Source organism: Nematostella vectensis, chromosome 4 (assembly GCF_932526225.1).
Source record: "Nematostella vectensis chromosome 4, jaNemVect1.1, whole genome shotgun sequence".
In the NCBI taxonomy this organism is placed as follows: domain Eukaryota; kingdom Metazoa; phylum Cnidaria; class Anthozoa; order Actiniaria; family Edwardsiidae; genus Nematostella; species Nematostella vectensis.
The window spans coordinates 5640493-5667573 of NC_064037.1; the positions used below are offsets into that span (position 1 = coordinate 5640493).

The following is a 27081-nucleotide window of genomic DNA, read 5'->3' on the forward strand; positions in this document are numbered from 1 at the left end:
TATACTTTCTAACCTTTGGTTTTAATATATTTTTTGATTGTGGAGTACGTTTGGTCTACCTGTGGAAAGTTGAAATTCGGATCCAGACTCCAAAACGATCACACGACCAAGATGGCGAAAATTCGCGCAGCTTTTTCTGTGCTTTCGCCAAAAATTCATATTTTTAGGTTTTGTCATCAAAATTGCAGTTGAAATTGATTTAGTTTAAGTCAAAGACAATGCTTTGTTAGTCGTTGTGATCTATCGCTATAAGAAGTGTGCATTTTGGCAAAGACACAAAGTAGCGATTTCGACTTGCTCACATTTTGTCGCACTTGAGTGAAGTTTCTTGCTCCTATCGACAAATCCCTGCGATGTGCAGGTCGCCTGTTCGACTGCAATTGACTCTTGCTATCCTCAAACCGGACCTTATGTTGCATCCTGTACGCACACAGGTAAGAGAGGACCTTTTCAGGCCCTTTACACCCCCCCACAACGGCCGCGGGTCTACTTTCGGTTTGAGGTGTTCGGTTCTCATCAGACGTGCTATTTGTGGACAAAACTATAAAGCATAGGCTAGATCAGTCTGTAATGTAGAAAAATACAACAATAAATATCCCGTGGAGATACTGCAAAGGCATGAAAAAATCCTTTTTAGTTTTTTTTTGGGGGGGGGGGTGTTCAGATTTGTTCATTGTATCCTCCCCCCCCCGGAAAATTTAGGTCCATTTTTTCGGATTTCCCACCCCCTCAAGAAAAATCCTGGGTACGGGCCTGCTTTTGTGGATGAATAACATTTTTGGGGAGGGGCTACCCCCCCCCCCCCCCTAGCTTAGATATATCACATATATCTCTTCTGCAGAGTAGAGACACAAAAATAAAGGGGTTTCAAAAAGAGTCTTCATAAAAATTTTTTACAATTTTTTCAGAAGAATGTTTTCTACTGTATTTTTGGCTGCTAGAAGGAGGCTGCCTCTCGTGGCCTGCCGCTCACATGGCAGCAACCATGAGAGGGACAGGCCCATAGCCAGGATTTTGAGTGGAGGGGTTCGCTTACCCATTTAGCGGAACATTTTCTCTAAGTTAGCTTCCCCTAGCTGGGTGTGGTACTCAATTTTCCTTTATTAGAGTGGACCTTCAAGTAGAATGTGGGGGTTCTTTCAAGCCCCCTGAACCCCCCTGGCTACGGGCCTGAGGGAGAGTATTTAACCAATGGGAGTACTAGTATAGCCTCTTCGTGGGTCAAAACTAGAGAAGATTATTGTTTATCTACTTTCTGTGTCTGTTTAATATTCACCAAGGCTGTCAAGAATATTTTGGTAGATAATCAGTTTATGATTGTTCGATCAAGAGTGTTGAAATGGAGCAGAGAAGATGCTGAATGTTTCTATACTGAACACAAAGGTATTTATTAGTATGGGATATCCATACTTGTTTAATGTCTATCAATAAATGTAGACTCAATGCATGGTGTCACTCCCACAGGGGATAGTGATGGGTTGCCTATCCCAGGGAAAAAGACCCTAGGGAAAGGTGGTGGAGGGGAAATGGGATATAAGTATGACAGGGAGGTTTAAGGGTTGTTTGAGTTGAATGCTTTACCTGGAAATTCAGGTCAGAAAAGTTTTTGAATATTTTATTTTTCTGTTTTTCTTGGGGTTGGGGGAGGGGTCTGTAAATATGAAGTAGACAGAAAGATGGTAGATAGTGAACTATCTGAACATGTGTGCATGCCATTATTCACTTATTAGTTTTTTCAAAGACCCCTTTTATTATTTTTTGTACTGCTTGTTTTCAGGGCGTTTCTTTTATAACAGACTTGTTGGATTCATGAGTAGGTAAGATTTTTGTTTTGTAAAGTTATGCATTGTGTGAATTATGTTACCAATAATTATGTCTCTGTTTTTTTTTTTAACCAAAGTGGACCTATGACAGCAATGATTCTAGGAAGAGAAAATGCTATAACTCACTGGAGAAAGCTCATGGGACCAACACATGCCTATAAGTAAGGCATGCTCTGTGTATTATCATGATTTCTTTCCTAGAAGATACTCTATTATCATGTGAAGTCATGCTTAAACGCTATTTTAGGGCTGTGCATAGTTGTTAGTGGCACGGGCGTGTCTAGAGAAAAATGCAGGGTGGGGTCCAGAGCAGTATTTCACTGACCATGGATCAAGTTAGCTTAAACCAGCATCCTTAGCTCTGGTAATAGGTCACTAGATCCATCTAGAAAATTTTTCTATCTAAATGCACACATAAAATTAACCATCTTCTTAACTACCAACAGAGAGCTTAACCCATCAAACCTATCTTGTCACATAAGAAGGGTAGGGTCTGGATCCCCCCCCCCCCTTTAAGCACACACTTGGATGGTCCTTATTTCAGAATGCTTGGTACCTTGCCTACGTGTTGCCGCTGACTTGCAAAGACATCCTCTTGTAGCGTCTACGCAACAGTAGCAATAGTCATGTTACGTGACATCACAGCTTTAGCAGGAAAACCTATAATAGTCTCTGATTGGCCACTCACTTAAAAAAGTTCTCCCGGATATTATGATTGGCTCAGATCTGAAGTTGAAATTATGGGTTCTCGCTGTTTCCGATGTGAGTTCGAGCCGTTCAAATATGGAGAAAAACACTAATCTCCACCTACTCTACGAGAAACCACACAAAGACAATAAAAGGCTATCTCTGTTTTTCTGAACGAATGATGTTGATGTCTTTTTTAGCCTTCCTACTGGCTATGGAAAGTCTTTCATTTACCAAGAAATTCTGATATTTTAGTTATTTTCCAAAGTTCTATCCAAAGAAGCTAGGTTTTTTTAAACCAAATTTCTCCTCTCCTTCAGCAGATCACAGCAACTCCTGCATATGTATGCCCTTGTGTTGTTTACACAGAAATCTAAACGCTCAAGTTCACTTCAAACACTGAAAGTCAAGGAGTGCTTGCTATACACTATAAACTGTTCACGATCTTTGTCAATTACCCTCTTACAAAGAATGCAGGTATACATTAGCAGAATTAAAACGAAGGAATGTGCACTTAGAAAGTAGCAGCATTATAGGGCGATGTTGGAATGTTTGTTTTGAAAGATCAAACCTGAACGTGTTTCGCACGCTGAATAAGAGAAAACCCATGCAGTTATCAAATTAATTTATTCAAATTTATTACTATTGCATGACGGAACACGATTATCGCTGCCATTGCTTAGACACTAAGAGAGGATATTTTTGCGAGTTAGCGGCTACATATGGCTATACGGCACCCTGATGACAGGCTGTAAAGCTTTGCTCAGAGAGATATGATATTACTTGCAGGGCAAGGTCCATTGCTCCTAAAAGTATCAGAGCTTTGTACGGGATTTCAGACACAAGAAATGCCACCCATGGCTCAGGTATGTTTTAAGGATCCTCGCTTATACTTTAAGTGAGACAAGACAGCTACTGCAAGCAGTAAACTGAAGTTGGATTTTATGATACTGGATTTTACGCTATTTTATGATAGCGTTTCTTTCTCCCAGCAGAAATACAGTGAAATGTATAAGAAAAAACCTTGATCTGACAATACTGGAAACAACAGTATTCTCAATTTTAAGATACAAATCTGTTCTCCCAAGCATTATTTTTACTTCGATACAACGATATTACTGATTATGTCTATCAAAAACAGTAAAAAACTCAAGACACCACACATGTTGTACTGTACGTTAATCAATTTTTTGACTTGACAGATCTGGTTAAATACAGATTACAGTCTAACATAGAGTAGCTGAACAGTCTTATACAGAGTACAGTTCAAATATTATTATTTTGTAAAAGTTGACAGATCTTGTTAAATACAAATGACAGTATCTCAGAGAGTAGCTAAGCAGTCTTCCTTATACAGAGTACAGATATCATTATTTTGTAAAAGTTGATAATTAACCAGATTGTAAAATCAAGGAACTCTGTGCAAAGATACCTCGAATTTGTGATACATGTACGTTCTCCCAAGAATCCCATTCTTTTTGTCTGTAACATTACACCGAAAGAGCTAAGCAAAACTTGCCGAGAACTTCAAAGACTCTCTAAACTATCAGTAACAAGAGTATAATCCCCTTTTTAAATTATCATTAGATCTGAATAGGGATCTTTCATTAATGATTCAAACTAAGAAAAGTTGCTATTAGCTACTTCAGAGTTTGACACTTCAAACAGATTACTATTATAAGGTTTTTTTTAATTGTTATTAATGTAACTTATTGTTTGTTCAGACTCAGATGAATCAGCAAGAAAAGAAATTGAGTTTTTCTTTCCTGAATTTGACTATCATGGCTGGTTTGCAGAGAATGAAAGAAGGAAAACATAAAAAGGTACAAATAATAGTCACAAGGGACCCAAGGGACAATAAGGGGAATGTGTAGAATAGGAGGAGCTTATCAAGAGTCTTCTTACGTTTTCATACTTACTGTAAATGATCTAATAAATGCCCCACTATCTAATGAACACCCTCCCCCCAAGCTTACAAGTTTGTAATGAACCCCTCTCAAATAAATGCCCCCCTCTATTTAACGCTCCCTACCCTCCCTTCCAGCTTTAAAACAAACGACATAGGAATTTCGTTAATATAAATACAATTTAATTATCCTGAGTTTGGCTTGTACTTGGTGAGGCTTGTCAAGAAATGCTTGATACGTAGGCTATAATTTAACGTGATCTTGGCTAAGAGTTATAAGGGTTTGACCTGCCCAGCCACTGCCCCAAGTATCTTTATTGCAAGTATCTCTTTTAAAACTACTACACAATGTAGGTATAAATAGCTTTGGTCTAAAAAAAAAATATGTACAATGGCTGCTATTTGCGGCTGTTGTTTGGACTCAAATCCTTTACAAACAAAGACTGGTTATACCATGTCTTAACCGTGGCTCTCAGTTTACTTCTAACTATCTGTAGAAAAGACATGGAGGCTAGTCTGTATGTACATGAATCTTTGTGGTTCTCTTGAAATAATGAGAAAGTTTTTACTCTTAACATGTCCCAAGGAAAACTCCCTATGCACAGCTGTATTTAGATTTTACACTTCAATGACTGCTCACAAGGAAAACAACAGTTTGTTTTATGAGGATCTTGATCGGGAAGCGAAATTGGTGTTTTCCGAAGGAGCTGTCTATAAACCAGAATTTTGTTGCTCTCAAACACAACATGTGACAGCAGTGTCTCTCATAACATTTGATTTGTAGTTCACCACAGGCACAGATCTTGGTGGAGCCAGTAGGGGCGTGTGTTCGATTGGAGTATGTTATAGCTATAAAACATTCAATGCTGTAGCCACTCCAGGAAGTTCACCTATCTGTGTCTGTGTCCTTTTTTCGCCCACTCCCTCCTTGTCTTACGTGGTGCCTCATCTTCCAGCACCATTTGTCCATCACTCTGTTCTTGGGAGGTAATTTCACGAGGCCTAGATGCTTCTCTCTTTGTGTTGCCGTATGTTTGTTTCATGGTTGATGTGTTTGGTGCGGGAGCCACTTTGACCTGCCTGATTTGTCTGTCGTTCGACTCTGTCTTTGACAGCAACCTGCAGGTGCTCGCCAGAATAAACAGCTACAAAGGAAAATTAGTGGTTACTTTAGTACCCTCTTGCGCAGAGCTTTCTGTGTCGCTCGTTTACTTTACTTGTTGATGTGGAGCAAAGTAAATGAGCGACATATTTTATGCACGTCTCCCGAGAGATTTCCCTCATTTTGTTTCCTTACACTACTGCCTTTTTAAAGAAGGGAAAATTAGGCTACGGCGTTTAGTGCAACGATAGGTACAAATCCCTTTACCGTTTTGCGTTACATGTTGACCGGGGAGCCCTGGGCTCCAGAAAATAAGAAATAAGAAAATAAGAAATTGTTCAGTTCCTCGTTTGCCGAGAAAAGCGGATTTCGTAAATGTGGGATTCCTTTGGGATACACTCTCTAGTTTGGATAACTACCGTTTAGATAACTACCACATGAGGCCCAAAGGACGATAATCAGGTATCCCAAAGACGCATACAAAGAAGGCGAAATTTACCGAAAGTGAAATAATTCCACGTACCTCTGCGACTGCAACAACAACGGCAACGCTCGCCAAAACCACGTAGTTATTTTGGATCCACTGTGTCAATTTACTGTAACAATCCTATAGAAGAGACAATGGTCGATTAGCTAGAAAGTGTACTTTGTGTGTCTACTGACCGCAGTGGTATAGTTGAGCGGTTTTAACTATCGATTTGACCTGGGCATCATGCTTTTTTGCTCCCATCCATTCATTCAATCAATCAATCATTCATTCATTCATTCATTCATTAACCGTGAACAACGCGCGGCTAATGGTCAGCGTCAAATCATGTTGTGGTCCAAGAGGGAAAGAGATTTATCAAGACTGATTTTTTTTTTTGCTAAATCATAAGGTTGCCCCTATATGCATGACAATATCCAAACAGGGGTGATCGCGCCCCTTGAGCCTTTGTAATAGGCTAATTACAGTGTTTGCGAGTCCTTAAGAAAACCAATCATTGACTCACATTGACCTGCGAGCCAATAATTGCTCACGCTGATTCTCGTGATCCAATCAGAGCGCAAGCATGGCCTCTTGTGAGCCAATCAGAGTAGCTCACACATGACTACTAGTGAGCCAATCAAACCTCTTTTACTTCCATTTATTGTGTATATGCTGCATCTATCTTGAGCCAATCAGAGCACAAGCATGACCTCTTGTGAGCCAATTAGAGTAGCTCACACATGACCACTAGTGAGCTAATCAAACCTTTTTTACTGCCATTTATTATGCATATGCTCACATGCCCTCTTTTCTGCCAATGATCGCGCTTGCTTGAGCCTGTGTTCTTACCGTTAGCCTTGTGCCGGTTGCTTTGTTCATGCCCTCATAGCACGACTTGTCGCTTGATGACGAATGACTAGTGGTCAGCGGCTTCATGCCACAGCACAGGAGCTAGAGTACGGGGAGATAGTTGATATGCAACAGGACACAGAGATGAATGACTAAAACGATAATATACCTTGGTTTGTATAAGTATCCGCGTCTCGTCATCTGTATTGTTCCAGTTGGAGGTGATGTAATCCTCAATCTATACTCACAAAAAGATGGTTTTCAGAATATGGTTTGCAAGGACTATATTATATTCGTGCTTTGCAGCTAATAAGAAGTGTTACATCACTGGTCGAGTACTTGTAAAAGCTTGTAAGTAGAAATGTGGTTTGTTTTTCTTTCATATAGCGTGAGTATCTATGTGTGCATACACATCACAACTGACAACGCCAGGCAGTACAGTTTAAGACTGCTCCAAGCAGTTTTCAATTATGAGTGTGAGAAAGTTTGTAAACATTGTCATTGAAGATGGTACCACGGACCAGCGTCCTCGGTGGCTTCCAATACAAGATGATGTAGTGTGTTTGGGGAAGTGGTACCTATGGCTTAATGCACAGTTGCACACCTCAGGAAAAATCCCAAGTTGACCTGTCCTGGGTTTGAACCCTGGCCCCACTAAACTATCTTTTTTTTTTTCTGGCCTTTCTTTCACTACATATGTAAAACCTTACCTTATCTTTCTCAATGAGGAGGTAAACAGCAATGGTTACCTCCGCCACGACGAGAATAAGCATAAAGGAAAAATACTGCAATTAAAATAGAACATAAACGATAATCAATCCAACGTGGATATAGATATCCCGCGAAGATGGTCGGATATAGGCTTGGATCAGGGCCGTAGCAGGGGGTGGGGCACTGGGGGCACGTGCCCCCCAAATATTTTCAAAAATTATCTGAAAATTACCAGTTGGGGCGTGGCTGTGCCCCCCATTGTTTTCTTAATGTTTCAAGTACAAACAACGCCCTGTCATAACCCCCGTTGCAATCTGGTGGAGAATCCGAGTAAAAGTTTATATGAGAAAAGAGCACCTGTTTGTCTAAGACTAATAAGAATTACGCATTCATCAGAAGGAGTTGGAAATGGTTCGCGGCAATTGTTTTGATGCTCTTGGTTTTCGTTGAAGTACGTATCCCTTATCTTTGTCGCGTGACAGTATTGTGCCCCCCCCCCCCCCCAATTATTCAAAGCTTGCTTCAGCTATGGAATGGAAAATGGTCTTCCTCGGTCTCAAAGTTATTCTTCGTGACCCGTACCACAGGCCCACTGTTGGCAAAGAAATTGAATACTTTGAGATGGAAACTCGTGATGAGTCGGATGAGTTGTCCCGCGGCCATAATAATTCAAAATAATATGGCCATTCGAAATAAATGGGCGTTTTTTACACGGAAACATTAAATGTCTACCAGTGGGCCAAGAAATCCATTTCAAACTGTGTTTTATTGAATGATTTAACCCATTGACTCCTGGCTTTTTTGGAGCTGAATTTACAAAAAACAGACTGAAAACAGATACCTCCCCCCTCTATTCTGAGTTTTATACAGCCCGTCAAAGTCAAACACAGCTGCACCTAGTCAGCGGTATCCAAGCTTTCCAACAGTGCTTTGCGGTCCCCACTTTTAATCCCTCGTCGTTGTGCTGAAGCCAGCACAAGTTGATGGTTGCTTGTATTTTTCATCAAAAATATAGCTATGAGCATATTAGGAGAGTGACTCAGGACATCATGAAGTCTTTTGGGGCATAATTGAGTGTTTGCTTATGGATATTTGCAAGCAAAGGTGGATTCATGATGATTTTTTTTCTTGTTTGGCTTTGCCCGGATGAGAAAATAATTTTCTAATGAATCACCACAGCTCTCCTAAATGCCGTCTTTTCTGAAACCAAATTGATTCCAAAATTGTTTACACTGCTATTCTGGGTCTGTATGACCTGGAATTGATTTGTTTGGCTTCGGGGTGAAAAGACTTATAAAAAACCATCTGACTTTGGGGAGAGGAGTGTTGACTGGCCCTCCCCTCGTGAATTTTCCCCTGGATCTCCCAGAATGCTTTGCAATACGTAAAGATATTTTCGTGGTTGTACAATCCTTCAAGGAATGGACATTATGTTTTGAGGCCAAGGAAATGTACCTAGAGGATCAGAATAAAGGTATCTATTTTTGTCTTGAGCTGTGTTTGCTGATCTCTCTCCCTTGTGTGGTATTTTGAGCGTTTTATTGAGAGGGGTGATTCTGCTTTTCTCTCCTTGTTCGATTTGAGATTTGTCAAAGAACCTGTGCTATTATTTGGCTTAATAGTAGATGCCAACACCTTGGTTGGATGCATATCTGCAAGACCATTTATCCCTTAGACTGATGCCTGAGTATCTTCATCTTGTTGTGTTTATTTTAAATTTATGAATTTTTTGGGTTGTGGGTACTTCCCAAAGCCGGTACAGGCCGGTTGAGGGGTCAATGTGTTAACACTTTCATTATTTGGCTTCGAAAAAAAAATAATCCCAGAAAGGAGGACATAAGTTCTGTCCCGGACCATGTGGGAGCGCCTGCAAAGACCGCTGGGTCTCCGATCATGCGCAAAGACCTCTCCATAATCTATAGCTGACATTTTCGGTGGACGTGATCACGTGATCATCCAAGTGCCAGCACTTACGGTTTTGAGAAGGCATGGATTCATGTACAGTAGCGCGCATACTCCAAGACAACCTGCAGAAGCAAAGAGGTCAGAGGCATAAATGAAATGCGCCTACAAGGAAAATAAAGTGGCGGAAAGGGAACTTTAAAAGCACACTAGCATACACACATTGGCACCAGTCAGGACAAGACGGGACGCTAGCACAGTCTATTACCCGTGCAGTTCGGCAACCATGGACAGCTGTTTCGTCCTTATTAGGACTCGCCAGCATGGTATAGCCGGTTTGCCTCAGTTAAACTTCATCGGCAAAAAAACTGCAGGGCGACTTCGGCTCGAACGAAGTGCTTTAAACCACAGCTTAGATCCATGTGGGATCTAGAGCTGCGACCGGGCTAGCGTGATGCCAATTGTGCGGATCACGCATGCGACCTTTGCAAGTCTAAAACTCCGTCGGATAGCCAAACTATCCTTGCGAGTATGTATACATAATTGTGGACTTTAAAAGCACACTAGCATACACACATTGGCACCAGTCAGGCCAAGACGGGACGCTAGCACAGTCTATTACCTGTGCAGTTCGGCAACCATGGACAGCTGTTTCGTCCTTATTAGGACTCGTCAGCATGGAGAGCGTTCAATTCGTTCCCTTGTTTCTTTATAAGTTATGAATGTTTCTCTTTTTTAGCATTTCGTTATGAGTATGAAATAATATCGTGGCGGTAAGGGAACGATGGAGGGCGTTCAATTCGTTCTCTTGTTTCTTTATACTTATGGCTGTTTCTCTTCCCTGCTAGCAGAGGCCTCTTTTCTCTGTATTTCGCTGGGCTGACAGAGAAAAGAGGCCTCTGCTAGCAGGGAACTGTTTATCTTTTGTTAGCATTTTGTGATGTGTATATAAAATTATATTGTTTCGGCTTACCGGTGATGAAGAGAATGGATGACATGGCTATATATGTGATACTTGCAGCCTTAAAAAGGGAAAATAATCAATTAAATTGAGAGATCAGAAACACCCGTCCAATTCAGTTTTGTCCCATTCTGATCCGTTTCTTAAAACCTACAGCTCTTCATATGTGAATCTAACAATTGAGCAAAAATTTTAAACGAAACGAGTTTGACAATTGGACTATTGCATACTTGTTTATCTATTTCTGAACATCCATATTAGCTTGTAAAGATCAGGATTCTATATTGTTCATGTATACGCTTTCTTGATACAAAGCTACGCTATGGATTCTCAGAGTGTATTTTCTATTTGGGGGTAGGGGAAGTCCCCTTCAAGTTTTCTGTGATGTGGCTGTATTCATTTCCCTGTGTTGGTAGGGGGGGAGGGGGTGGGGTTAGGGCGAGCAGGTAGGGAAGTTCCTACCAGGTTCCCTGTAACGTGGTTGTATTCAGTTTCCTCTGACGTCACCCATATGGCTAGGCCTAGCATCATACTACCACCGATCTGCAATAACAAATAATACGCGATCAGGTTTAGAAGGTCTTTGTGTTCGCCTTTTTTTGATGTGCTGCTTTGCAGTATGTTTCTTGGATTATAAAAGTTAACCATAACACTTTAGGGACATTCTTTAGGGAGATTCTCATTATATCATATAGTGTATGATATCAGTATAAGCATTTGACCCTAATTCATCCCAAAAACTGTATGAAAAGAAAAAGCATTCATCTCTCTACCGCTAAACTTTGATATTGAGATAGGTGGATAAATATCTCGCTTCAAACAGCTAGTTTTTACATGAGCCTGGAACACAGTGTATGGAGGATACGAGCTATAATATGTAGCCCCGTACATCAGAGCGCCCGCAATAACTTCTGGGTGCGCGAGCATGTGCCAGCCTTTTTGTGTCGCACACCAAAGCAGCTGCCTGTCTAAACTACTTTCCTTCCCAGAATATGCTAATGAAACCTCATTTTATAAACACAATTTTGCTTGATGTTTTCTCTTATATTTTATACTCTTATATTTTATACTCTGTCAGTCAGTTAAATGAATATAGTTTTCAACTACGGAATTACAGAACATCATTATCTTCTATAAATAGTACATTATAGCGAGCCGATTTTCCTAGAGATAACGAATCACGTATGGAATGGCTGCTTTTAATTTCCTTACTACTCTAGAAACCCCATTAGCCACAAAGCGACTCTAGCCGACTGTGTCGATAACATAGCAACAAAGTATACCATTTTCACGCAAATTTTTAACCCGCTTACCAAGATGAATGCATTAAGCACAAATGTAGCCCACCGCAAACACATACTGGAGGCGTCCAAAGACACCATAGTTATCGCCTGCTAGTATACTTGGGTAAGTGCGTGGTATGGATTAAATAATATTTGCTTTTCTCTTTTCCTGTAGGTTGCTTGACGTCCCTTGGCGTCATGAATACGTTTGTTTCGCGTGATCGCCAACGCTATCGGATATTGAAAAGGTCAGGACCCTTTGGGGAATGACAATGGAACTGCATTTGGACTACCATGAGTCTGAATAAGCTAGTCGCGGTAATAGGAGCTGATAAAAACAAGTCTTTTTAGGCTAAAAAGGACGTAGTAGTTAAGATGTCAGTAGTGGACCAATCATTGGTCCAAGTTGGAGCGGTGCGCGCGAGGTCTCTTAAAGAAAAGTAGGTAAAGGTAAGTAAGGTAAGTAGGTAAGGTCCCAATGTTAAATTAAATATTTCTAAAGAATGTGATGCCTTTGGGGTATTTATTAGGCTCCCGCGAAGCCGTTCTTTGTGTCGGTCACGCAACGAGCGTTGCGTGACCGACACAAAGAACGGCTGCGCGGGAGACTAGGGCATTTATCTGTTTAGTAGAGAGATAATTTGTCTCAGGCTAAGTTCAAACGTCGTATTATCCATGTGCCGTATTCAATGCAAATGCGTGCAAATGAAGATGAAACAATGGACTAGATTCATTTGCATGCATTTGCATTGAATACGGCTCATGGATGATACGACGTTTGTTAGGCTCAGGCACCCTCGTACGGACACGCTTGTTAACGGATACCCTTGTAAGAAGAAACCCTTTTAAGTGGACACCCTTGTAAGCGGACACCCTTGTTAGTAGACACCCTTGTTAGCGGACACCCTTGTTAGTGGACACCCTGGTAAGCGGACACCCTTGTTAGTGGACACCCTGGTAAGCGGACGCCCTCATAAGCGGTCACTCTCTTAAGCGGACAAAAATGAACGTCCTCGGAAGAGTTCACACTCGTTGGCGAACAGTGTTTTGGATCAGTGTACCGTAGCACCGTACAGTATACCGATAGCGTATAGTTAAGATAAATATGATAATTATTAATCTAGTAGATTCCGGTGCCCAGATTTTTCTTGGAACAAAAAACTTAAAATATTGATAGCTAAATGAATTTTAAGCTTTCATAGAAATACTAAACCTATCTTTAGACCAAGATAAACTTTTTTCAAGAATAGAAACGCGAGGAAAATGAATAAATAACTACTTCTTTTATGTTGATATTTTGTGTTTGTTTTAGAAGCGATACCAATATACATAACTAAAGAGACTCATAATTTATAAGATTTTGTTTGTGTGTAACGGCTCTATGCCATATGCGAGGATTTCACAATATCTTTTTTTTTTTTCGAAAAGCGAGATTTGGCGGGTATTTTTTTTTTTTTTTTCCATCGGGATTCAAGGAGAACACATGCCTCACTCAGGATAGAAATGACGCAAGGGACCGGGGAATAGTAATTCAGGATAACGAGATTTCGCAAGAAAAATTGTGGGGTTATGGTGGATATTTAGATGCTACCGATGTCATAAAGGATCAGTTTAATTTGTGTATTAACGTAATACCAGCCAAGCTTGACGAAAGCGACCCAGTTTCTTTTGTTCCGATATTGTTGGAGTAACGGAATGCGACTAACGAAGCACAACCGACTTAGTTAGGTCTCCTACAATAATACTTTATACGCTTCCATTAGGCCACGCTGAGTTAAGTACAAAAATACTTAGTATGGAAGGGAAAATAGTCTCTTATACTACATTATTTTTGGCGAAAGAGTTTATGTTTACAATCTTTGTGATGGACTAATATAATGGGCTTACACTGTTTCAAAGATCCATCACTTATTACAACTAACTGCATTATTTAAACTTCTTACCAAAATAATGGCGTTCGACAAGAAGACACAGCCGCATAGTACCCTCATATCTGGTCATGCCCCACGCTAGCCGCTGTACAGTGTGTGTAACAAGCCCTTAATGTCCGCCAGACCCGTAGCAATCCAAGTACAAGTTGTTGCCAAAGTAGGCACATAGAGAATCATGGGTATTCGGTAATGGTAGTGAGAGACGTCAACAATCCAAGCATCGTGTGCTTATCAAATCTATTGTTAGACACTATAATATCGATACGCGCAGAGAGGAAAACAGTAGAACGCCACTAGTACGAGCTCTGAGGGGGGGTGGCGGGACAAAAATTAAAGGAAGCGAGGGATCAAGTATAACGTGGTACGATTCGGGCCGATTTGTGTACGTGTATTGGATATAGGCGTCTTCTCAAAATCTGATGCGACTGAAAACCGTGTACGAAGAATCGCAGCATGTACATGCCTTGTATAAAAAAATGGGCTTGACAAGTTTGACCTTTGTTTATAATAGTTTAGATATCTACGACGAAGCAAAGAGTACGGCTCCACTCCCTCCCCACTCTTCGTCCCCAATGTCCGCGCGGCAATATTCTTTGCTCGGTCTATTTCTGCTGAAACCCCACAGAAACACTTACGCAGGGAACTGGATATCAGTGAACGACCACTTTAACAACATTAGAACTTTTATTCATTACCTGAAATTAAATAATTATGAAAATATTCGATGCGATGTACATTAATTTTTTCTCTCCTTTTAATATGAGAGGGAGTGTTGTGCGTCGATGGATTTATTTACAAGTATCATTTACGAAAATTTTTAAGTGTTTATTTTTATCCACCCCCTGCTGATTTTATTTCCTTGATAGACAGTACCTAGAAAGACTGAAAAAAAGTTAATTTTGCCTTTGCTTCCAGTGGTTTAAAGTATGGTATGTCCAGTTTCAAGAACGAAATCGTGGAATATATTCTTCTTTATACCGGTGACTGTGTTATGGATTAAATTGTTTTAAATGGAAACTGCCTTAGGAACCAAGAATCCTTACAGATCTTCACCCTTACAGACGGGACAATAAATACCATTATTAGATGGATGTTATGTGGACCAGTGCACTTAGGCGTTCCCTAAAGCGTAGTTTCGCGACAATTATTAATTTTACTTTCTAATATAGTATCACCTTTTCGCTCTAAAGATTCTGTAATTTCTAAAGCCTTTTCCATTAGCTTGCTGAACATATCTTCTTCTTTATCTTGATTGGCAAGAGTTGACCACGTAATTGGGTTGTTATCCTCATGATTGGCTAGAGATGAGCACGTGTGTGGAATCTCCTCTTTTTGATTGGCCAGTGACACGAACCACGTCTGTGGAGTGTCCTCTTCATTTTCCTTTTTCTGATTGGCTATTTCTGGACACGTGTTTGGAATACTTGAAGACGGAAGGTCCTGTACCAAAGATTTCACGGAACCATTAATCGTAGACGAGCTCGAAGACTTATAATCTGTCTTTTGCAAACGACCACTTTTCTGTTCGAGTTCTCCATAAGCGCTGTCTGCTCCGGTCGAAAGCTTGCCAGAATATCCCGATGCATGGCTTAGCTCGTTATCAGTAGATCTACCAGAATCCTCGCTCCCTGCTCTGCTTGAAGTCGAGATTCTTTTCTCGGAATCGCAATCGAGCCGTAAATCGCTTATGACTACTGTCTTTCTAGACCCTAATTCATAGTTGTTGATTAAATCACAGGAGGCGCTTAGTGTTTGTTCTTTTACGATGATTGGTATCGCTGTTGCTTTCCCTGAGACGTTCTTCTCCAAATCCCAACCGCTGCTCTTCATACCCCATTGAGTTTTATTGTTTGTAGAGTTCTCCTTTTCGGTCACCATCACATGTGACCAAACCACAGACGGAATACTCGAGTCTACCCTAGCCCTATGCCCGCCGCCCAATTCGACTATTTCGTCGAGTGAATCGTCTATGAGGCTTTCGCGAACGTTGTTGGGGTACCATTCTTGGGAGAGCGTCAAACGTGAACCCATTTGCTCCTCGACAACCTCCCGCTCTAGCAGCCGGGATATGACAAGACTGCAAGGCCTGCTGGGAATGTCGTTGCCATGGATACCACGTCTGTGTATAAGAAGCTGTGACGCAGCGCGTGACCCCGCAAGACTCATCTCGCTCAGATCCACGATCAGCTTTCCCGGATGCACAGACTCCTCATCAGAATCTAAGTAAACTTCTTCCGCTTTGTGGTTTTCAACGGGGATCAGATTTTGGACCACGAACATCAGGCAAATTCCTATGACGACAGCGGCGCTAGAGAGATAAAACGCCACGTCATACCTTCCGAGCCTATCGAAGATGAACCCTAATTCAAACAAACAAAAGCATGGTTAAAGAATATCGACCAAACTATATTTTTGTTGGTTCTTTACATTTAAAAATACAACCCTTTTTTAAGGAAATCCCAAGACTCAAGAGAAAGGGCATTCACACAATTGAAGTTTGACTTGAATAGCAATATTTTTTAAAAAAAAATATATCTGTTTCTTATTTTAATGAAATGTTGATGCTTCGCGTGATTATTATTCCATAAAAGTAAAAGAGGCCTGATTTACAATCTTCAAACTAGGAATGTTTCTGAGAAAAATTATTACGGAAACAAATTTCGGGAAATGCTTATCATCGTTTGGGTTGGCTTGTTTTTGTGTGCAAACAGGTGTGCAAACTATTAACACACCTGACACAGGGGTCCCAAGGATCAAGGGGATAGCGATTACTCCATACAGGTTACCAAACGCCCGAGGCATCATGACCTTGCCTATTAACATACCTGACACAGGGGGCCCAAGGATCAAGGGGATAGCGATTACTCCATACAGGTTACCAAACGCCCGAGGCATCATGGCCTTGCCCATTAACAAACCTGACACAGGGGGCCCAAGGATCAAGGGGATAGCGATTACTCCATACAGGTTATCAAACGCCCGAGGCATCATGCCCTTGCCTATTAACATACCTGACACAGGGGGCCCAAGGATCAAGGGGATAGCGATTACCCCATACAGGTTACCAAACGCCCGAGGCATCATGACCTTGCCAACGATCAACTCCGTTCCCATGCCAACCATCACCGACCAGCACCCATCGCACAGACCAAACGCGACCACGTACCCCAACAACACAGGGTACCCGTAGATCGAGGCTAATGGGCAGAGCGCGGTAGCTACGGCTTGGATGAGTAGGAGCACCTGAAGGATCTGGATTCGCCGACGCCGGAAGACATCCCCGATCTTGCCGAACACGATTTTGGATACCGTCTGGGTGATCGCAAGGTAGGCGATGAGTAAAGTGCTCTGTGTATCTGGTACACCTATATCCTTTGCTATGCGGATCTACAACAAAGAAACAAGAGACTGCGTATAAGGATCATGAATAATAATCTGTAGTACGACTCCCGGTATCGTGCTTATTAGTGCACTCGAATTATTTCAAATACTTTTAAAAGTTTATTCTACAAAATGAGTATCGCGGGGTTTCTCCCTAGATGGTGGAAGTCGTACTACAGCGTTGGGTAGCTCCCCGATCCCAAACTCACCGCAGCGAATACTCACAAAGTCTCCGTCACAAGAGTTTTAAATTATAAGATGAGCGGGACAGGCGTGAAGAATTCGATGTTGTCCTTAGCTCATCAGTCGACCTCGGCAACGGCTCGGCAGCCTTTAGTAAAAGTTAATGGGTAAGGCAGAAGGACAGCGCAAGCCTTTTATATAATTTAAAAAACTAGTGTTAACTACCACTCTGTGATCATTGTGATTATTTATAAGGGTATGATGGAGGCGTGGTTATTAATAGAGTCTTAGTGACGCAAGAAGTGATTTTTTTTGCATTTCGTACTCTTGGGACCTGACAAGCATTACAAAAGACCTAACTTTTAATTCAGTTAATCTTTTGGAGACACAAAACGTACAATTAGCGGAAAGCCTTACATCGATTTGGCTGTCTTCGAACCGAATCAAAATTCGTTTTTTTATTACATTAAGCGTTAACGTGTTATTATATTAAGCGTTGAAAATTTATTTTATTAAGCTTTAGCTGTTTTTTGACATTGGGCTTGATTTGTTATTACATTGAGCGTTAGTATTACATCAAGCGTCAAATATTTTTACATTAATATTAAGCGGCAGTTTTACATTAAGCGGTGATACAGGTGTGACTTCCCACCGAGGGCATCTCTTAGTCCGTGCTGCGCCTCAAAACTTTTCTTAAATAAACCAGGCAAGGTCGAGTGCTGATTATGAGTTGGATTTCCAAGAGAATAATGTCATGTTCGTTTCACTGAATTATTTCCATTTGCTTGCAGGCAGATGGGCTGTGCAAAAATGTGTCTCGTCCTGATAAGATAACTTCTTGGTAACAAAACGCCTTAAGGACATAAGAAGTAGTTGATAAGAAGTAGTAAAAATACTAAATGTTGGACACATAAGCGTTATCTATCATTTCCACATCTGCGTAATAACAGAGGGGATACACCCAGCCCGTGGGGAATTTTTGAGGGCACTTACCACAAACACAAATGGAATAAAGTACCCGAATATGACGAATCCGAGTGCTGTAACCCACACCACGAAGGCGCGGTCACGCCAGAACACGGGGTCAAAGAACAGCCGGGCCAGCTGGCGCAGAGCGTGTCCTGTAGACGTTAGGCACTCAACCACACCCACAGGTCTGCGCTTGCGCAGTTTCTCTGATTTCATTTTAAATTCCGTTTTTTCCTGAGATAGGTAAGTTATGCCACATAAAAACACCAGCGCACAGATCGCGGCGGAGAGCTGGAACGTCTTCCTCCAGTTGAACGCCTTGTTTAAGTGCTCTAGGAGTAGAATCATGACAGGCGTTCCAACACCTGACCCAGACAGGCAAATCCCGTACGCAAGGGACAAGTGTCTTTTGAAGTATAACGTCAGAGCCGCGATCGAGCCAAAGTACGCTAGACTCGCGCCTAGCCCCCAGACAATCCCATACGTTACATACAGCCAAGAGAATCGCGTGACGTATGACGTCATCAGGAGTCCAAATACGGACATGACTCCGCCCAGACAAGTGACAATGCGGCTGTTCCATCGAGCACATAGTGCAGTGGCCAGCGGTCCATTCATGAAAGTGAGGCCGAATGCTATAGAGCCTATCCATGCTGTGGAATAATACACGATATTCAACATTAGAATAGAAATGCAATGAAATGTTTGAACTGTCACGTGCTAGACTTTAACAACACAGTAGGTGATTTAGCAAGTGACAGATCGATGTCATGTTACCGTCCTTACTGATTATTTAAAGATATGGAATAAAACTATTTCCCGTACAATATAATTATAGCATGCTATAGATATTTCGGCTTTTCCCGGCATGAACCGGATCGGGAATGCTTTAGGTAGTGTTACTCTTGAAATTCTGCGCGACAATCATTACTGCGAAAAAAGATAGCAGTGATTCGTAATAATGAAGCATGGCGAACTTATGACCTTGTACATTCGAATTATTTTCGTAGTGTTTTCCTGCCTGGTTCCATTTGTTCGCGGAAATCACCGAGTTACATGATACCCATGATAGGCGGAAACGCAAACATTCGCAGAATCCTTGTGGTTAACAACATAAACATATAGTGGAACCTGGATTTTGCGATCACTCCCTTAGGGCACCTAAGAAACCCATGCATTGGCATGCTAGCAGGCCCTAGCATGCAGATCTGGGACAACCGATGTTATAGTAGGATGTGGGTATGTTGTACTTTCAAGATGGCGGCGAGTGCGAATTCCTGGTTTACCCACGGGAGAAGCGCGCATACACCTATTTCAAAAAACGTTGTCAGTGCGAATGGCAAATGGCGATTGTGAAATGGCAGTTCTACGACCGAAAGGACCCATGGATCCCAAAACATCTGTTCCAAATTCAGAAAAATTTAAATGGAACAATACGACTGTCCATTTAATGTAATTAATATATGGTTCTGACATCGCTTGAGTTTATTTATCACCTTTATTTTTACAAATAATTACTACCCATAAACACCTTTCGGTAGTAGAACTGCCATTTGGCAATTACCATTCGCCGTTCGCACTGACAACCTTTATTGAAATAGGCTTGCTCGTTTCCCCCAGATTTTCATTACAAGGGTTTTTTTCTCTCTCGAATATCTGGACACAACAAATTTGAAATATTGTCAGTTACTTAATGATTTAAGGTTTTGATCAGCAACAAGATAAAGTGTATAATACCGCTAAACAGTCACTAAACAGTCCGTGCTACATACATATAAACCGAAACTTCCTGTCAGGAACCCGATACACATATGCGTCGTGTTAGAGTTGGCGCTCAACAGGCACGTAGCATCGTCGCAATGTAGGAAATGCAAAGCCAGGATTTTCTAGGGGGGAGGGGGGGCACCTAGCAAGCTCCAACTGAGTTTAATTCGACTTGTAACCAAAGTTAGGGTTTAGTAAATCCTAGCCGGCTTTAAACACTGTGCTTAGAAAGCTAGAGTACTACCCTTGAACGTTATTGGGTGATGGCTTTTCAGGGTAGTGAAAATGACTTCACTTTACTTAAATGAATAGTGCGACCTTTCATAAAAAATATATAATTTGCACAGCGCATACCAAAAGTACTAATTAGATTAATTAGACTTGATTGTTGCCTCGAAGAAGGCTTTAGTTTTGCTACTTTGGCTAACTACAGTAACCTCTAGGGAGTGGCTCGTGGGACGAAACGGAGTCAATAGACTTTCGGAAGATGTTCGTCAGCATAGGTGTAATAGTGGTTGCTACCTCTAAGGATTGTAGGGTGCAACCCGTCGGGGCCGGCTGATTTTGATGTCTTGAGACCTTTAAGAGTTTTAAGACGCCAGTTACAAGAATATCAGCCATTTTCGGACACTTGCGTTGAAGATGAGGGATCGAGTTAGTGTTCTCAGGGAGAAGTTAAGGCAGAACTGCTGGTTTAAGACTGTCGCCTTCTCTGTATCTGGTTCAGCAAAGGAGTGGTCTCGGTTTTAAGGGGTGCCATAGATTGGCCGTCTTTCCGCTGGGAGGCGATGAGCTCCCAGAAGGATTTTGATCGGACATCCCCAATAACATCGGTGATGTAGTTATTGCGCGCCTTCCGCAGAGCGCAGCTCAAACGCCCCCTAGCCGAGCGCCATTTCGACCGCAATTTTGTAGTTCTCGTCTTCTTGAACTTTATGTGTAGGCGGTGTTTTGCCTAAGAAGACATCGCAGACTCGGAGTTAGCCATGGTAATTCATCGCGTCCATTAAAAGGCCTATATGGGATGTTGGTTTCAATGGACCTTAGTAGCGCCCCTTTAAATAGATTTCAGATCCTGCTTTGGTGGCTATACAAAGGCGCCTCCGCCAAGGTTCTAGGTAGCCACACAAACGAAGCCGTAGCAGACCTCGAAATATTGGGGGGGGGGGGGGGGGCACGATACAGAAACATCAAGAAAACAATAGGGGCACCGCCACGCCTCTACTGGCACGTGCCCCGCCCCTACGGCCCTGAACTCCTTAAAAGGCATCATGTATTTGCTACCACAAAGTAAGGACCACACAAATATGTTTTGATCAAAATGCGCCAGCCCTTGAGTATCCCATGCTTGATCCGATACTTGTTTGTCTCGCATTTTCGCCATGACTACTCAATCGTTTATCCTGGTCTTATGTGATCATTGCCCTCATGCTCAGGAAATGGGTTCCCTTCCCCGATTCCCTTCGAATTCTTTTTTAACAAATTAACTGAATAAAGAGTCTTGGCTCTCTCTCCATGCGCCATCTTTACGACCTACAATAGCAGAATTTGTATCTTTATTGCTTTGTCTTTGTTTTTTGTATGGTCTGTCGGGACTCGAGGCCATGGGCAGTCTCCGTTTAACAGACCTCCCAACGGGTAGATATCTGTCATGTCTAGCTTGGAGCACCATAGATATTGGGCCAGGGAAACTCAACACCCCTTCACCCTTCACCCTCTCCCACAGTGCCAACCACACGGTTCAAAGTCCGCTCTTGTGATCATTTTTCGCTGTAGGGCATATTTCGGTGTATGTTAGTAATTAATTATCAGTAAATATGACAACTGGTTCTGGGTTTCTTTCCTAGGTATTCCATAAGCGCCATTTTACAGAAGTCAGTCATTGTCTTTCTTGCTGACGCGCGGAATGTTTTTCATCGCTCAATATCGATCAGTCATTCACACCTCTTATTGGTAAATAGATTTGCATAATTTTCTATGGACTCGTGAAGCTTTACAAAACAATATTCTCAAAAAGCCTAAAAGGATGCACCCCCTGCTAAACTAACACGAAGCACGAGTGAACAAAAACAAGAAATTGACCTTACTCTTATTATAAGACCCTGTCAAAGTCCTACCCGCCTTCCCATAAGACGATAAACCCATCCGATTACGACTATATAGTGCCCCGCAGAAACGCATATAAAGATACCGTTGGATAGGTTTCATATCCTTGTGTAATGAAAGAGTCAAGATAATCGAATGGAATACATTAGGTTTTCGTGAGGTTTTGCTAAAAAGTGTCTTTGGTTGTTTTACCTATTTTTCTTGATTCCCGACATACATCTGAAGTATAGCGGCTTTAAGCTAGGTAGCTATCCAAGTATTTTTCACCAGCTCAGGAAACGTACAGGAAATAAAAATATATCCAACAAAATCCAATTTTCCATGGCTGACTGCAAATTTTTTAAATGTCAAAATGTTGCAATTTTTAGACCACAAGTACATATTATCAATAAAGGTCGGGTTTTATTCTTTAAACGCGTACGTTAGGACGAAATTTATACCACTGGGACCCGCGCCTCCATACTTTCTTGAGGCTTCATTGCTCAGGGAACGTTTCACGTTTAAAACACGTGATAAAAAAAGCTTGCGACTTCATGTTAGACCGCTAAGAGCAGAGGTGAAATCTTTTGAATGTTCCCTGGGTTTTATTTTTAGTTAGTATAGCATTGTTTTCGAGCGATCCAAACCTCAGACCTTCAGTCGGAAAATGTTAATTCTAAATGTTCATTAGAATAATTTAATAATTCTCTGATGTTCTTATAAAGAGTATTTGTCATGAAGCGTCACCATAAAAAAAAAAACTTGGAGGAACCGGATAATCTTCCCTGCTAGCAGAGGTCTCTTAGCGAAATTCATAGAAAAAAGGGCCTCTGCTAGCAGGGAACGAATCATCCAGTATGTTTATCTAACAGACTCTACAGTGCGATGAAGTCACAAAATTACACAAATAGCAAAATAGAATAGTGGTGTTATACACGGTAACACATCAACACGAAAAAAAACAAAAAACATCCAAAGCCTCTTATCGCTTTTGTGTAGTTTTCTTTGTTTCGGCTGTACAAACACTGGGACATTTTATCTTGGTTTCGCTAGAGAAACATTATTATAAATACTGTGGGTTACCGGTTATAAAATTCTAATTGTTATGCAATATGAATTTTGAAATCGGATGCACGCAGGCTACCGCTTTGTCGACAGACAAACTTACCCGTCGCTGATTCGCCTTGCTTGAAGACTTGGAGGAATTCAATAAAAAACGTCCCGAATGAATTTTGAATACCCAAAACTAAAAACTGAACCAAAAACGAAGCTAAACACACTACCCATGACCAGCCTGAATCTAAGGTAGAGCTAAGTGGCATATTCCACGCGCCAAAATTATCAATAAACCTTGAGATGACCCAGCGCCACTGAGGTCTTAACTTCACGTGACGCTCTAGCCAAAGAAAGTGTTATACCGCCTGGCTTATCTCGGGGCAAACCCTTACTTTGGTTAAATATTACCTAGCGTGATCTCGCTCCGACATCCAGGGTCTCAGAAAGCAGCGAACAATTTACGACAGAAAGTCGAGGGATCGAAATTTTGTTATGTATTGCGTACCAAGGGGTTTTTCATTACAATAACAAGACAGAGGCTGGTATTACTAGGAGCTGAAACTAGTTTGACCAGTTTTTAACACTCCGTCGCGTTCAAAACCATATTCAATTCAAATTTTTAATTTTGAATAAAACGTAATACTTTTTAGTTCTGTCCCTGATTTAGTCGGTAAACACTTTATATGCTTTAGGGTTTCTTTGAAGGCTGCCGAATATACGGTCTCTGTATTCGTCGGTTTCGGTAAAGAAATATTTTGATCACAAATATAGCGTGACAAGAAATTGAACAGGTACAGTACATAATAAATAAGCCTGCGAGCTGGCTCTCCTGTGTGTTTCCGTTGTTCACGGATCGTGGCGCAAAGAGTGGGGTGAGGGGGAAAGGGCTTTTTGGTCGCCACAGGAACCCCGACACCCACAAAAGAGAAATTCCCGAAATAAACCAACTGGAGAGCCGGCCAGCACGCAGACTAATTATAAATAGGACTGCGGATTTAAAAATTCACGGATCACTAACTTTTATGCAAAGTAGTGTTTTTAAAAACCCGTGAAATACTTTTTAGTTTATTTAGTACTATTACATTTTACTTTGTTCTCTTTTGCTGTTCTGGGTTGACTATACATTTTAACAATTACATTTTGCTTCACGGCATTTTTGGCCCCGAAAATCACGCTCTTAATTACAGATAACTGTGCAAATGGCATGTGTACTTTCGCGGAGGTGGCCTTGGGAGCGCCCGCAAAGTACGCTTGCTCTTCGATCATGAATCGCGCTATAAAAGGGATCGCTCCGCCCCCTTTTTCGAAAGCTCTCGCACAAGTCGTCGCCATTCAAAGTTAGACTTCAGTGAGTGGCGGACCTCTGAAACTGCCAGAAGAAAACATAGCAAAAAGTAAAGCCTTACGGCAAACTACGACAACTGTAAAGTACAATAGATTGTTAAAGAACTATCAGGCTTATTCTGGAAAGTGTTTGGAGTCAATTGTCTTTAAAAACAAGAACAAAAATTGTCATTGAGAAATCAAACACAGCGCGCGCGCTCGTTTGAATTGAAAAATAAAATTAAAAAACAGCGGGCGCGCGCTCATTTGAAATGCGCGAACAAACAACAAATTTTCAAAATTCATCAGTTCAAAATCTATCTAATCCTCCCTTGTTTTTCATTTTGTTATGACAAAAGGCTAATAAATAGACTGTGTTTACTTCAATGATGTGTCTTCGACCAATCTTGAGCTCTATTACACCTTTCTGGCTTCTCTCAACGGCAAGGCAAATCCCTTTTAGTGCGCGTCCGCGTTAAAGGTTTCGTTTGACGTGCCCGAAATGTTTCACCTACTGCTTCTGTTACGAAAATGGTATAAATGACAAAAATGCGGCATACCAACACAAAAAATAATTCAAAGCCTCTTATCATGGTTGAGTAACTTCCTTTGTTTCGGCATAAAGATATTGAAATATTTTATCTTGTGCTCGCGTGAAGATAATATTGATACATTCTTTTTTTTTCTCTATGAGAACCTTTTGTAGAAGAACGACCAGCCTGAGATTTCATTTGCTGAGAACATACTGAGGATCAGATAGCAGCAAAATATTGTTTCGTTTGTTTGATGTGTTCTAAACTACAGAATTATAATGTGTTCGTGATTAACATATTAATGGTACTGATATTGAATATGTCTAATTCTTTTACTAATTAATCATTGAGAATCATATTTTTAAAGTACACTTAAATTAAAGAGCATCGTTTAGAACCATTTTCAGCACTGAATGCTCCAAAAATAAGAAACCTCCCAGCCTCAAATGAAAATTAGTTTTGTTTTAAAAAAAAAGGGGGGGTGTATTGTAGGTTGTCGCTTTGCCGGCAGACCTAGTAAAACTTACCCGTTGCGGACTCGCCTTGCTTGAAGTCTTGAAGGAATTCAATAAAAAACGTCCCGAATGAATTTTGAGTACCCAAAACTAAAAACTGAACCAAAAACGAAGCAATACATACAACCCACGACCAGCCTGAATCGACGCTAGAGCTATGCGGCATTTTCCACGGGCTAAAATTATCGATAAACTGTGAAAAGACACAGAAGTCACGAGAACTTACGTGTTTTCGTTACGTACCCAAAAGTATCCCATTGCGTTTATCATGGCCAATCAAAAGAAATAGCTAAACCATGAAATTTTCACTGTTTACCTCGCTCCACCTCCAACCCAGCCTCCCGGGTGAACCGCGGACAAGTTTGTTGAGACCCATAGCAATTCAAACAGGGGCGATAGGGGCAAGTCCCTGCACGTTTCACTGTTTCACGAGTAATCACGTTCCACGATAAACTGACGACATGGATCAATCTTTTCTCGGAAATCACCATTCGCGATTTTTAAAGAGCATAGATCACGATTCGCGCTGATTAAATTTTGCCATTCACGAATCAAGCAAAGTTTGCAATCACGGAACACGGTTTTCCAATTTTTTTTTTCACGATTTACAATAAACAAAAAAGCCCGTCCTTGGGTCACGAAAATAACCCTTATTGCCCCTGTTTAAAAAAAAATATACAGTGGTGGGGGTGAATTTCAGGAGGGGGCACTCATGGTTTGTATAGACTAGCTAAATGCTTCTTTGTGGATTAGAGTTGCTGACAATAATTTAATTTTCTTTTATACTTGTCACTGGACGCTTGAGTTTATACTCCCTCCCCCCACAAACTCTCCGGCACCCTCCCCCTTCCATGTCACCCGGGTTAATATCCCCTATCTCCGTGATGATACCACCTTTCCCCGCCCTCTAGTGCCACAAGTCAAGCAACACTGAGCCTCAAGAATTTTCTATTGAGGAGTCCGTAGGTACATTATGGGTACATCTGTACACAGGCATCGACCCTTCTATTAGTGAACTTTAGAAGCACACTAGCATACACACATTGGCACCAGTCGGGCCAAGACGGGACGCTAGCACAGTCTATTACCCGTGCAGTTCGGCAACCATGGACAGCTGTTTCGTCCTTATTAGGACTCGTCAGCATGGCATAGCCGGTTTGCCTCAGTTAAACTTCATCGGCAAAAAAACTGCAGGGCGACTTCGACTCGAACGAAGTGCTTTAAACCACAGCTCAGATCCATGTGGGATCTAGAGCTGCGACCGGGCTAGCGTGATGCCAATTGTGCGGATCACTCATGCGACCTTTGCTAGTCTAAAACTCCGTCGGATAGCCAAACTATCCTCAGCTGTCCATGGTTGCCGAACTGCACGGGTAATAGACTGTGCTAGCGTCCCGTCTTGGCCCGACTGGTGCCAATGTGTGTATGCTAGTGTGCTTCTAAAGTTCACTTCTATTAGTGTACACGATTACAAACCCAACAAGATTGATTGATTGAGGTGTGCTACCTTTTCCTCAAGCTCAGCAGACGTGGAGTCCTGGTGAACTACTTGCTCCTTTTATCCCCTCACATCCGTACCAAGTTTTCCCCTCTCAGCATCATGGATAAATTATCCCACGATGCAGCTCCAAAATAATATATCCCATGA

General features: G+C 41.5%; 3 protein-coding genes across 8 annotated transcripts; 1 reads left to right on the forward strand and 2 right to left on the reverse strand.

Annotated features, from left to right (window-relative positions):
- Positions 1-84: 84 nt before the first annotated feature.
- LOC5501312 (nucleoside diphosphate kinase 6) lies at positions 85-12980 on the forward strand. Its single transcript, XM_001622576.3, has 7 exons — positions 85-434; positions 1281-1383; positions 1778-1817; positions 1901-1984; positions 3300-3376; positions 4235-4333; positions 11869-12980. The coding sequence occupies exons 1-6, from the start codon at positions 354-356 to the stop codon at positions 4327-4329; spliced, it is 480 nt and encodes a 159-aa protein (XP_001622626.1). The 5' UTR covers positions 85-353; the 3' UTR covers positions 4330-4333; positions 11869-12980.
- LOC5501311 (23 kDa integral membrane protein) lies at positions 3680-14163 on the reverse strand. 2 transcript variants are annotated; one of them, XM_032369656.2, is made up of 9 exons: positions 13637-14163; positions 10873-10953; positions 10423-10471; positions 9522-9574; positions 7547-7621; positions 7006-7074; positions 6837-6938; positions 6042-6125; positions 3680-5561 (listed from the first exon to the last, which is right to left on the reverse strand). In XM_032369656.2, exons 1-9 carry the CDS (start codon positions 13682-13684, stop codon positions 5307-5309), a joined length of 816 nt encoding a protein of 271 aa, XP_032225547.1. In that variant the 5' UTR covers positions 13685-14163; the 3' UTR covers positions 3680-5306. The 2 variants fall into 2 exon arrangements, with proteins under 2 accessions (XP_032225547.1, XP_032225546.1); XM_032369655.2 differs by lacking the exon at positions 13637-14163 and adding an exon at positions 11724-11872.
- Positions 14164-14289: 126 nt separating this feature from the next.
- On the reverse strand, positions 14290-27029 carry LOC5501319 (monocarboxylate transporter 10). 5 transcript variants are annotated; one of them, XM_048727140.1, is made up of 5 exons: positions 23471-23550; positions 20444-20876; positions 18182-18810; positions 16636-17011; positions 14290-15984 (listed from the first exon to the last, which is right to left on the reverse strand). In XM_048727140.1, exons 3-5 carry the CDS (start codon positions 18773-18775, stop codon positions 14747-14749), a joined length of 2208 nt encoding a protein of 735 aa, XP_048583097.1. In that variant the 5' UTR covers positions 18776-18810; positions 20444-20876; positions 23471-23550; the 3' UTR covers positions 14290-14746. The 5 variants fall into 5 exon arrangements, with proteins under 5 accessions (XP_048583097.1, XP_032225543.1, XP_032225540.1 ...); XM_032369652.2 differs by lacking the exons at positions 20444-20876; positions 23471-23550 and adding an exon at positions 26941-27029; XM_032369649.2 differs by lacking the exons at positions 20444-20876; positions 23471-23550 and adding an exon at positions 25446-25707.
- Between the last annotated feature and the right edge of the window lie 52 nt (positions 27030-27081).